Below are 12,212 nucleotides of genomic sequence, written 5' to 3' on the forward strand. Positions count from 1 at the left end.
GTCACATTATAACGCCCCCAACGGCTGAAAGGGCAAGCATGTTTGGTGTGACGGGGACTCGAACCCGCGACCCTCAGATTGCGGGCCCAGCATAGTTCTAAAACGCGTACAACAAGCCGGTTGCACCAAATATTATTTACTCTGTTTAATTATCGCTTAACGATATCTGTATAACCAGTTCCCGTTAAAATACGAGATGCGTATTAAGTATGACAACTCCCAGGCTGTTCCTGCTTTATTTTGCAACAAACAAACGATATTGTTCTCCTTACCACGTGGCAGCTGACGCCAGTGTGTGTAATTATACAAAAGAGGTGATTCTAATAAAGGGAAACATAAATTACAGCCTCATCATGTTCTCTCTGAACGCATTGTCTATTAGTGTCAGAAAACCTAACAGACACATAGGGAAAGCAGCAGTGCCAATTTGTCTACAGGATAACCAAATGAAACTGGGTTGTTGTTTTAACAAGTAATTCCGTGCAACCCCAGCAAGAATAATTAGTGTGCTGTTTTTAATGTTTAAACGTGTTTATAGGAGCGGTTTTGAGCATCATCTGAATTTAGGTCTTGTGTAAACCTGGGAGGGTCAGGTGCATTTTGACCTCTTCCTCCCTCCTTGACTGTTATTTTAGAGACTTGTAGTATTTTTATTTTCTGTAGGCCATGTCCATGAATGTTAACCTATGACCGATGTAGGTGAAGCTCTAAAATGGAGCGACTTTCAGTTTTACTTGGTTTCAGATATTTTGTTAATTGATCGTGTGATATTTGGGCTCAATAATATCAAATGTCCATGATTGGGCTTGTTTAGAATTTCGCACAATACTACTTGAGGGCCATCTGTGCTAGTCGTCCCTAACTTGGCAGAGGGAAGACAGCCCACTCTTTTACTAACGAATAGTGGGCGTGGCCGTCACCTTATAAAGCCCTCACAGCTCAAAGGGCGCTCGTGTTCGGTAGCGAGGATTCGAATCCACGACCTGCAGGTTAGGAGTCGCGCGCTCTAACCACCAGGCTGTGCCAGACACAGATGAAAAGAATGGTTAGTATTAAAATTCATTTCAACATGACTCCAGTCCTCGCTTGCATAAACTCAAATATAATCATTAATTCGAATCACAGTTTAGCGATCGACATTATTTGCTGTTAAGGTCGAGCTTCTATGTAAACATGGGGATGAAAGAATGGTTGGTGTCATCGGAACTTTCATTGGTGTTAAACTGTGACGTTGGCACACGTTTTTTTGTTTGTTGTTGTTGTTTTTTATCTTTGTTGACATTTTAGTTGTTTTTCGGGTGTGTGTATAGGTATGATATCTGGATACTCCAATATCTGAACAATATTTATGCACCTTGCACATTGATATTGTATGATAAACATATTTACTAATGTGTCATAGTTTATTATAAGGTTTAGCACTGTTTATATTGCACTTTGCTATTCAAGAAATTCTGTTTGAGTGTGTATTATTTAAAATCTAAGCTGAGACGCGAAGTCCTACAGTATTTAATCCACTTCTTTACGTCTAAGCTTTGTAGTTGTTGTTTTTGTCTATTTGTATGTGTGTGTGTATGTGTTACATATCAGGAAAATGGAAGATGGAGTACTTTAGAAACCGAGTTTCGATACCCGTGGTGACCATGGCACGGATAGCCCATTGTGTAGCTTTGTGCTTAATTACAACAAGCAAACATGGGAATCTTTCATGTATGACTTTAATAACCATTAAACCAGCAATAGAAAGGGTTAGGTAACTAACTGGTAGTTACAATTAGTGAATCTGTAGAAGGTATATAATATTTGCAGATATTAGAACACAATCCATTGTTGTTTCCAGCGCCCTCCTTAGTACATTTTTGATACTTGATTTTTCTGTGCGTTACAAATGTATATTTATACTTGCATTACTATCTATTTAAAATCTCGTTTTTTTCTTTTCAGGACATCTTCTAATACTCGCCCCTGTAAAAGTTGTTAGGTTAGTACTTTTATTGATTGCCCTGTAAAAGTTGTTCGATTAGTATCTGAAGTGATTGCCCCTGTAAAAGTTGTTCGATTAGTACCTGTATTAATTGCTCCTGTAAAAGTTGTTCGATTAGTTCCTGAATTGATTGTCCCCGTAAAAGTTGTTAGATTAGTACCTGTATTAATTGCCCCTGTAAAAGTTGTTCGATTAGTATCTGAAGTGATTGCCCCTGTAAAAGTTGTTCGATTAGTACCTGTATTAATTTCTCCTGTAAAAGTTGTTTGATTAGTTCCTGAATTGATTGTCCCTGTAAAAGTTGTTAGATTAGTACCTGTATTAATTGCTCCTGTAAAAGTTGTTCGATTAGTTCCTGAATTGATTGTCCCCGTAAAAGTTGTTAGATTAGTACCTGTATTAATTGCCCCTGTAAAAAGTTGTTCGATTAGTATCTGAAGTGATTGCCCTATAAAAGTTGTTCGATTAGTATCTGTATTTATTGCCCCTGTAAAAGTTATTCGATTAGTATCTGTATTATTTGCCCCTGTAAATGTTGTTCGATTAGTTTCTGAATTGCTTGCCCCTGTAAAAGTTGTTCGACTAGAACCTGTATTCATTGCTCCTGTAAAAGTTGTTTGATTAATACCTGTATTAATTGCTCCTGTAAAAGTTGTTCGATTAGTTCCTGAATTATTTGCCCCTATAAAAGTTGTGCGATTAGTACCTGTATTTATTGCCCCTGTAAAAGTTGTTCGATTAGTATCTGAAGTGATTGCCCCTGTAAAAGGTGTTCGATTAGTATCTGTATTATTTGCCCCTGTAAATGTTGTTCGATTAGTTTCTGAATTGCTTGCCCATGTAAAAGTTGTTCGAGTAGAACCTGTATTCATTGCTCCTGTAAAAGTTGTTTGATTAATACCTGTGTTAATGGCCCCTGTAAAAGTTGTTCGATTAGTATTTGTATTGATTGCCCCTGTAAAAGTTGTTCGATTAATACCTGAATTGAGCTTGTGCGTGGTTGAAGAGTGTCTGTGCCATTTTTACTTGTTTTGCCTCTGGTGATATTTAGAGCATTTTCCTCGTGTCCCCAGTGGGTCAGTTAGTTTTGTTTAATGTAATGTCATAGAACCCTTTCAGTTGCACGAATATGAAGGTTATAGGTATGGCAAGTAATTAACCGTTCATTCCTAACGGGTAAGTTGTGTGTATTGTTCTTGAACCTGTTGTGATTCAGGGTTTTAGTTTCAACGTTGTCTTGGAAATATCATCAGAAGAAGAACGCGCGTAAAGAATGCCTCAAGCTCCATCCATGCTGGCTTCAGATTTCATACCATCACGTTATTTAGCTTTTTTCGTTCAGCTTGTATTTCCAGCTATTCGTTCAAGCTGTCTTCGTGCTATGACGTGCCTTTTGTTCACACATTTCAAATAGCAACCAGTGAGATACCGTGCAACGTTGAGGAACTGAAGCTTTATTGGGAAAGTATAATTAGCAATAAATAGTCTACGTCAGCCACTGAATACTATAAAATTATTTATAAATTAGATTATTGCAGCGTATGTTATGCATTGAGGTCATAAGGAAATGAAGGCAAAAATTCCATATTGGGACGCCATTTTTATTTACCATGGTTGTTTTTTTTTTGCTTTTTTAACCTTTATTTTACTTTATTTATATCATTTAAGTAGTGAACTTACCTGTGATTTCATTCTTCTTTTTCCTTTTGCTCTGTTTCCTTTCAATTTCTTGAGTGTGGTGTCCCGATATGTATTTCATTCCCCGCACTTTAAGCTTTAGGTGTGTTGTAAGCGTAGCAGTCAGTCTCTTAGTGTGTATGCTAGGGTACTACCGACTGGTCTGCTTTTCCTCTGATCAAATGCTCAAAATTATCGACGACAACAGATAGCCTTAGTAGTTTTGTCGTATCTACAACGTACAACACCCGCATGGTCGGTCGCATTCTCGCTCTACCTCTTAGAGACAGCTACTTTATATTTGATATTTTATTGAAAGTTAGAATAAGTAGGATTTGCTGTAAATATGTATTTATATAATTGGGAAGTTTGAAACAAAAACATTTGAAGAGTGTGGTCTTTTCAACCATTCGTGTTAGGGGAGTATTCCTGGTTTTCAGTTAAATAAGAAACTAGAGAAATTCTCTCTCTCTCTCTTCACTCCATTCCCTGATAAGCTCTCTTCACTCCATTCCCGGATAAGTATTTAACTGAAAACCAGGAATACTCAGAAACTAGAGAAATTCTCTCTCTCTCTTCACTCCATTCCCGGCTCAGAATTTAAGTGAGAACCAGGAATACTCAGATTAAAGAATATCTCTCATTACCTCAATACCGAATATGACATTACAACAAACAAGAACGAGGAGGGGGGCGGCGTACTAAAAAAAAAAAGAATAATAATAATCACGATCCACAATTTTGGGCTGTGGACGCGTTATAAGAGCGACGGTCGAATCCCTCTATATATCAGTTACAGTAGCTCGTATATTGATGGTAGGTGGTATTGATTAACTGCCTTTCCTGTAGTCTGTCAGTTCAAAATTAGGAACGGCTATGCGCATATAGCTATTTGTGTAGCTTTGCGCGAATATTTTAAAACAAAAACCAAATCTGCTTTGGTTTGGTTTTTAGTTGTTGTTGTTTTAAGTAAAAAAAAAAAGTTTAATTCGTTCAAGATCCTAGTTTTGACAGTTGTGTTAGGTGTAATAAACTGTATTTGTATTTATTATCTAGACACACTTTTAGAACAAATGATTGTCACTGTTATGCTTTTTAATAAATATGTGAGTTTTACTATTACGGATTCGTATGAATTCGTGATTATCTCTACGGTATAGTATAAATGCAGTACAGTTACTGTAATATATTCCTATAAATAGACATAATATCACTGTGATAATTGTAAAATATATTCTTTGAAACTAACAAACTTTACTATTGGGACATATAATTCTATATAATATAGCCTTGATCGAGTACTTTATTTCTCCCTTTTATTAATCTCGACAGTATATCTTTTGTCTGGAAGCATGGTTTTAAGAGCATTTAATTACAACAATTTTAAAGAGCAGTGTGTGGCGCTGCAATTGTGCGTACGCGTTTTTGATTGGTTGCCTTTTCTCTGACAGAAACTGTCACTACAGGTTGCTGTGCAAAGTGGTCTCCTTACAGCTAGACTTCCCATCATCGAGTGGCTGAAGCGTGGAAGCAAGGGGACTTTCTCCACTGTATTGTCTGTAAACCAGGGTAAGACTAGAACTCTGAATCATAAACATAATCCAGTAAACAGTTAAGAATAGGTAAAAGAATAAACAGTATTATGTTTGCGTAGAATATGAGTAAGTTAATTTTATATCTTTAATAACTTTTTTAGAGATATTATATTTATTTATTTATTTTAAGTACTAAAGACGTTATTAGAAGTAAATGAACAGAGTAAATACTGCCTATCAGTCCCTTAATGCTTCGGATAGTTATGATAAGAACAAGAAAAACGTAGCATTGATGGAAAATATTCTTGCTATAGCGTTTTAACTTCGGTGACGTCAGTCCAAACTTTATGTTAAACTGCTCATGAGTTAAGTTACCTATATATAGTAGTGTCTGTCCAACAGGTAGTGGGGCATATCGACGTTGTGTTCTGTGTTCTCTAACAAGAATTAAATATTAAATTTTGAATTGTGTAATCAAACAAAACCCTATCGTTTTCATCATGTTGTCATATCTTCTTACCTCTGGATTAATTAAGACAGGCCTACGTATGAAAACCGTTAGAGTTTAAATCGGTTATAGCGTTTTATTAAAGCTTAATGTGATTTACCAACTTTTTTTTTTGTTCTAATGAGAATAACATTGATAACCATTGCTTTCTTTCCATGAAGTACTCATTCTATTTTCAAATGTCGTTTTTCATACAAAATAATCCTCCCGTGGGGCGGTAAGTTTACGGGCTTACAATACTAAAATACGAGGTTCGATCCACCTGGTGGTCAGAGCGCAGATAGCCCATTGTGTAGCTTTGCACGAAAACAAGATTGGAAGTTCTTCCTGCAGATAAAATAATTAAATAAAAGTTGTATGAACATTGAAAAAAGATGCAACAGAAACTGAATGTTTTGATTAATTAAAATACTAGTCAATTCCAAGCCTTTTAGGTTTCAGTTGAACGTATTTTTCTACCGCTACATCCTAAATGTACGGAATTTTCTTTGTTATCAGTATCTAAGTGGTATAACGTCGAGCAGGCGTAAGTCAAAACCGGTAGCTAAGTTGGGACAACAAATGTCTCACTAATAAATAAAAACCGATAAACCGAACATTCTAAAAAATAAAAACTGTTGACATGACCCTAGAATGGATTTGTATCCTTACATTAAACTATTGTCGTCTATCACGAGGTGTTAGTCTTCAGTTTACCTAACACCTGGTGATGGACGACAATAGTTCCAATGTAGGGATACAAAACCATTCTAGGGTCATTCTTCAGTTTACATGACCCTAGAATGGTTTTGTATCCATACATTGGAACTATTGTCGTCCATCACCAAGTGCTAGTCTTATTGATACCTCACAGTAGATTTGCAATCAGATGTAAGGAGAAATTATAATGGAAAATATTTTGACAGATTACACTCCTAGTTTGATGTTTTGCATATTTAAATAACGTTTCGAAATATCTCTACAACTCATAAATTGGGACATGTTCAATTACAAAGAAAAATAAAACTTTTTGAAGGATGTTACATTTATCTGTTAGCACATTTTGAAGGATGTTACATTTATCTGTATATGGTACTGGATGTCATTTCGAAGGAAGAGTAGTATTTTATGAACATAATGCCATTGAAAAATAGGGTAACGATATTTATCGAAAGTTTAAATAATTTTACTAATGGGTGCCACAATACAAAATTTCTTAGAGAATGTAATGTTTATAACTCGAGATTGAATTCGTCCACATTTACAAATTTCATAATAATGTATAAATTGTTGTTGTTTTTGTTTGTAGTTAAGCCCAAAGCTACACAAAGGGCTATCTGTGCTCTGCCCACCACGGGTATCGAAACCCAGTTTCTCAGGGTATAAGATACGTGTATAATCGCAAGTTTCATTAATATAAGGTTGACTACCTTGGCCTGTTTCTTATAGTTAAGTGTTACAAAACCGTCTATTACATTAAATTTTTGTTGCAGATATATTCATCATTTCTAAACGTCCTTTCTTTTTACTTTCCCCAGGACTTGACGATGTTTGTAGCACACGGCGTGTATATCTTAAATATACCAAATTGTTCAAAGAAGTCAAGTCACTCGGTTTGAATGAAGGTTTACGCCGACGTGATATTCTATACTTTCTGTTCCCATGACACTTATTCTATATTTAAAAAAAAAAAACATTTATGATTTTTAGTCTTGACTGATCATTAAGTTTTAATTATAAATGTTTGAATGAAGTTACATCACAAAATATTTTATCCATAGCGCCATCTGGTAATACAATAATTTCACAACATTCATTACTAGTTTTATATATTAATGTCGGAAAGGTGTGATTCAAGTTATCGAATTATAGTTAACGTATTAAAACCTTAAAATTTAAACCTAATATCGTTAACAGAAGGATACCTGATAACCACTGTCTGTTAAAATGTTTTAGTTGGTTAACTTTTCCTTCTTATCGTTGTAAACAATCTCGGAATATAAAAGAAAGAAGGAGTTGTCGCCCGTTGCACACAGTTCAAAACAATATGTCTGACTGCACTTTGAACACGTAGGTAGATAATTTCATGTTGTTAGATTGTAACAATAGATTTTAAGAATAAATCTTATAAGGAGAGCAAAACTAAAGAGCAAATACATAAAACACATGGCCAGGTGGTTAGGGTGCTCGACTCGCAATCTGCGGGTCGCGAGTTCGAATCCCCGTCCCATCAAACATGCTCGCCCTTTCAGTCGAGGGGGCGTTATAATGTGACGGTCAATCACACTATTCGTTGGTAAAAGAGTAGCCCAAGAGTTGACGATAAGTGGTGATGACTAGCTGCTTTCCCTCTAGTCTTACACTGCTAAATTAGGGACAGCTAGCGCAGATAGCCCTCGTGTAGCTTTGCACGAAATCCATAACAAACAAACATAAAACATATTCGATTGTAAAATTATTCTTATGGTTGTAAAGAGAAATACATCGCAAATATTTATGTTAGTAAGTTGTTTATATTAGACGCTAGAGAAAATGTTTTTACATTGTTTACTAAAAGATTACTGAAAAGTATTAACTTATGAAATAGCCCCCCAGTGGCACAGCGGTATGTCTGCGGACTTACAATGCTAGAATCCGGTTTTCGATACCAGTGATGGGCAGAGCACAGATATCCCATTTTGTTGCTTTTTGCTTAATTACAAACAAACAAACAATCTTATGAAATATTTTTTCTTTACCTTGTTTGTTTGTTTGCAGTTAAGCAGACATGCCGCTGTGCCACCGGGGGCGAGGGGGGCTTTTCTTTACCTTAGTACTGAAAATATATTATTAGAATTGGGAGTTTTAACACTTTGAGTTAAAAAAAAAGTTTCAAGAGAAATGTAGATCTTTTTCGAATTAATGAAATCCTGAGTTTAGAGTAAAGCTCTATACAATACGTAATGTTCTAGTGTGCTATATTTAAAGACTTTTACATTTTAAAATATATTATACATCGAGAAACGTCTCAAAGCAGAAGAATGTGATCGCTTAATTGGACAGTATGACTTGTTTCTATCTCAGGTTGTGAAGCCAAGTTCCTCATCTTCAATGATTTTCACCTCAAAACCGATAGGCTTGACTGTTTTTGGTTCAAACATATGGGCCAAGCTACGAATTACGAGTCCTCGTGGCATGTTGTCAAACTCATTTTGATACATTCTCGTGGCTAAACAACTGTTGAAAGGGGCCTTTCTGTGAATGAATGGCTAATGCTTTAAAACATGAAGGATGTCTCACTTGTTTGTCACCAGTTAATTTATGAATTATGTGCAGTCAGTTGGAGGTGTTCTGGAAGCTCCTTTGTCGAAGGAACTGCTTACTGCCACTGAAAGTGGTAGATAGAAATATAACAAATATCTCAATCAACGGAACTGAATGACGGCTGAACTGAATGAAAAGACACTGAAAAGGAAAGTTATCCTTGAGGATATTGCAAAACTTCAGGCTAAACACCAAAGGTTTGAAAAATATATCCTTAATTGAGGCTACTGATGAACTTGCTGACAAGGCCCCAAAAAAGGCAATATGGTTTGACCTGTTTGTCAAAATCAAAAAGTTTCAGTAAAACGCCAGAAGAAAAGTCTTTAGGATTAAACATTTTGCATGAAGAACTTGCAAAGATGTTGGAAAAGTCAAAGAGTTGTTTGTTTTTGTTAAGCACAAAGCTACACAATGGGCTATCTGTGCTCTGCCCACCACGGGTATCGAAACCTGGTTGCTAGCGTTGTAGGTCCGCAGACGTACCGCTGTGCCACTGGGTTGGGGCAAAGAATTGTTAATCTATGTCCTATTATTGTGTTTCCCATGTAGTCAGTCATACATGTGTAATATATACAGAATAAACAATTAATGTGGATTATATGATTTACTTCATGTTATAGTTGGTCTGTAAAATCATTTTTGAGAGCTATGGAAAGTTTTGGAAAAGTCATGGAAATCTGAATCACCAAAGGTGTACGAACCCTTTAAACGTTCTATAAAATAAATTTAACGGAGTACTTAATCAAAGCTAAAAAAAAAGACGCCAGTAAAAACATAGTAGTTAGTGGTTAAAATAATCAAACATTATAAAACAATAATAATGAAAACCGTGCATAATAACTGATTAGATAAAAGAGGCAAAGCCTCGTGATAGACAGTTGTCCGAAGCGTCGTTTGAAATAAAGTTAAAAGATTTGAAATTGATTTTACTACTTTTTTGCTCTTATGTTGTTGACTTAGTTCACCAGAATTCCACATGATAGCCTTGTTGACCAAAGTAACCATCTGGTGGATAAAGTGTTATTTATCACCACTTTTTTTTATGTTTTCTATTCAATTCCAAAGGTAGAAGTAAGTTAAACATAAAAGGTCAGAGTTACATTTTAGGTCACACACGTGTTTAACACAGGTAACTGTTGTTTTCATAGTAATAACTCATTTAGTTCTAAGTATTTTTAAAAGAGTAATCCATTTCTTTTCTAAGATATGGCCCGGCATGGCCAGGTGGTTAGAGCGCTTGACTCGCAATCTGAGGGTCGCGGGTTCGAATCCCCGTACCACCACACATGCTCACCCTTTCAACCGTGGGAGCGTTATAATGTGACGGTCATTCCCATTAATTGTTAGTAAAAGAGTAGCCCAAGAGTTGGCGGAGGGTGGTGGTAACTATCTGCCTTCCATCTAGTCTTTCACTGCTACATTAGGGAGGGCTAGCGCAGGATAGCCCTCGTGTATCTTTGCGAGAAATTCAAAACGAACAAACTCGATAATTATTTCTTCAATGATTTGTCCTCTTTATGCTGTTTACTATTTAGATTTTACTACTAAACAATGAGGAAAATGTTATAAAAAAGATGGAAAGGGGTGGTGCAACTGCGTGTAATATTTCTTCCCGCATTATAAAGAAGAACGCGAGCGGGACGACTCGTCAGATCGTCGTATAGCATAGTAAAGAGAGGGAGGTGTGTTGAAACCAGTACATATGATAACATATTAGTTATATACAAGTGAAATTGTTTCAGTTCAAAGCTTCTACACTGAGCTGTCTGCGCAGTATCCACTGCGGGTGCTGATCGAACCCCGAATTTTAGCGATATAAGCCATCACGATTACCGATACGACATCGGGGAGTATATACAAGAGAGAGACAAGCAGAAAATCTGCATGTCATACTATTAAGTAAAACTTTGACAATGAAAGACAGGAGCTGGCGGAACTCATCTAGTCTTTTTTTAGTTTTCCAAGCCTTATGTGTGATTTGTCAGTGTGCAATTATTTTTCTAAAAAAATATACCTTACATTTTGCAAACGTTCTCTGCTTCTATTTCGCGAAAGAAAAGAAAAAATTCCTTTTTTTTTTTTTTGCTGTGGAACATCTGCAGAGATCTTGTTGGGTTGTTTTTTTGTGTTTTTTTTTTGCAACGTTCTGCCTACACTACGTAACAACACGTCAAGGAGATATTGATTTTAAATTCACATAAATCAAAGCTTAAAATCATAACAAAAAATAACGAATGTCAACTATTGGGATTTGCGGATCGATCAATATTATTTAAACAAGACATAATAGAACGATTAAGAACAACTTTTCGCTATTCATTTTTATCTCAGATGATCACGTGCTCATTCTCCCAATAAATTCGTTGTTTACAATGATTGATTGCTAAAGTAATACATGTACTGGGACCGTCATTTGAAGTATATATTTTTCAATGAAAGATGCTCATTCCGACATAACACAGTCAAGTAAATGAATTGGACAACAGTCATTTGAAGTTTTTATTTTTCAATGAAAGATGCTCATCCCGAGATATAACGGTCAAATAAATAAAGTTGACAACAGTCATTTGAAGTTTTTATTTTTCAATGAGATTTGATTATCTCGAGATAAAAACGTGAAATAAACGTTTTATTTTAGTCAGATTTTGAACCGGCGTACAGAAACTTTTCTGTTTTCTCAAACGGCAATAACTAACAGTAATATATTTTTTCATCATTTCATATATGAGAGGATGTAACTTACGTGTCACACACTGAGGTGGAACACAGCAGGTTACGAATGATTAAACTAGCATTCCCAACATAGAATAAAATAATTTTCGTGTCACAGAATGAGGTGATATAATTAAATATGAATAGACCGTCCAGTGTGTCATAGATTTTCGAAGTAATATTATTTTGGCATCTGACTGTATGACAAAACTAAATGTATTAGACATTTAAAATAAGAATCCGCCACATGAAAAGTATTAGTTTTTGTACCACAATATGAAACAACTAAATTGTAGTTATTATTTATAAAAGAATTAAACCACTCCCTTACTTAAAAGGGTCCGGCATGGCCAGGTGGTTAGGGCGCTCGACTCGCAATCTGCGGGTCGCGGGTTCGAATCCCCATCCCACCAAACATATCGCCCTTTCAGCCGTGGGGGCGTTACAATGTGATGGTCAATCCCACTATTCGTTGGTAAAAGAGTAGCCCTAGAGTTAGCAGTGGGTGGTGATG

The 12,212-nt window shown here is 35.9% G+C and overlaps 1 protein-coding gene across 1 annotated transcript in view; it reads left to right on the forward strand.

Annotated features, from left to right (window-relative positions):
• Positions 1 to 12,212, forward strand: part of LOC106461932 (tRNA methyltransferase 10 homolog B-like) — a gene marked incomplete at its 5' end in the record, with an annotated part of 133,364 nt that overhangs the window by 64,020 nt on the left and 57,132 nt on the right. Inside the window, one exon of the mRNA XM_022389036.1 lies at positions 5,113 to 5,230. Within this exon, the coding sequence (XP_022244744.1) occupies positions 5,113 to 5,230 (118 nt within the window). The remainder of the gene's footprint in view (positions 1 to 5,112; positions 5,231 to 12,212) is intronic.

The sequence above is a fragment of the Limulus polyphemus genome, unplaced genomic scaffold, assembly GCF_000517525.1.
Source record: "Limulus polyphemus unplaced genomic scaffold, Limulus_polyphemus-2.1.2 Scaffold1061, whole genome shotgun sequence".
Taxonomy (NCBI): Eukaryota; Metazoa; Arthropoda; class Merostomata; order Xiphosura; family Limulidae; genus Limulus; species Limulus polyphemus.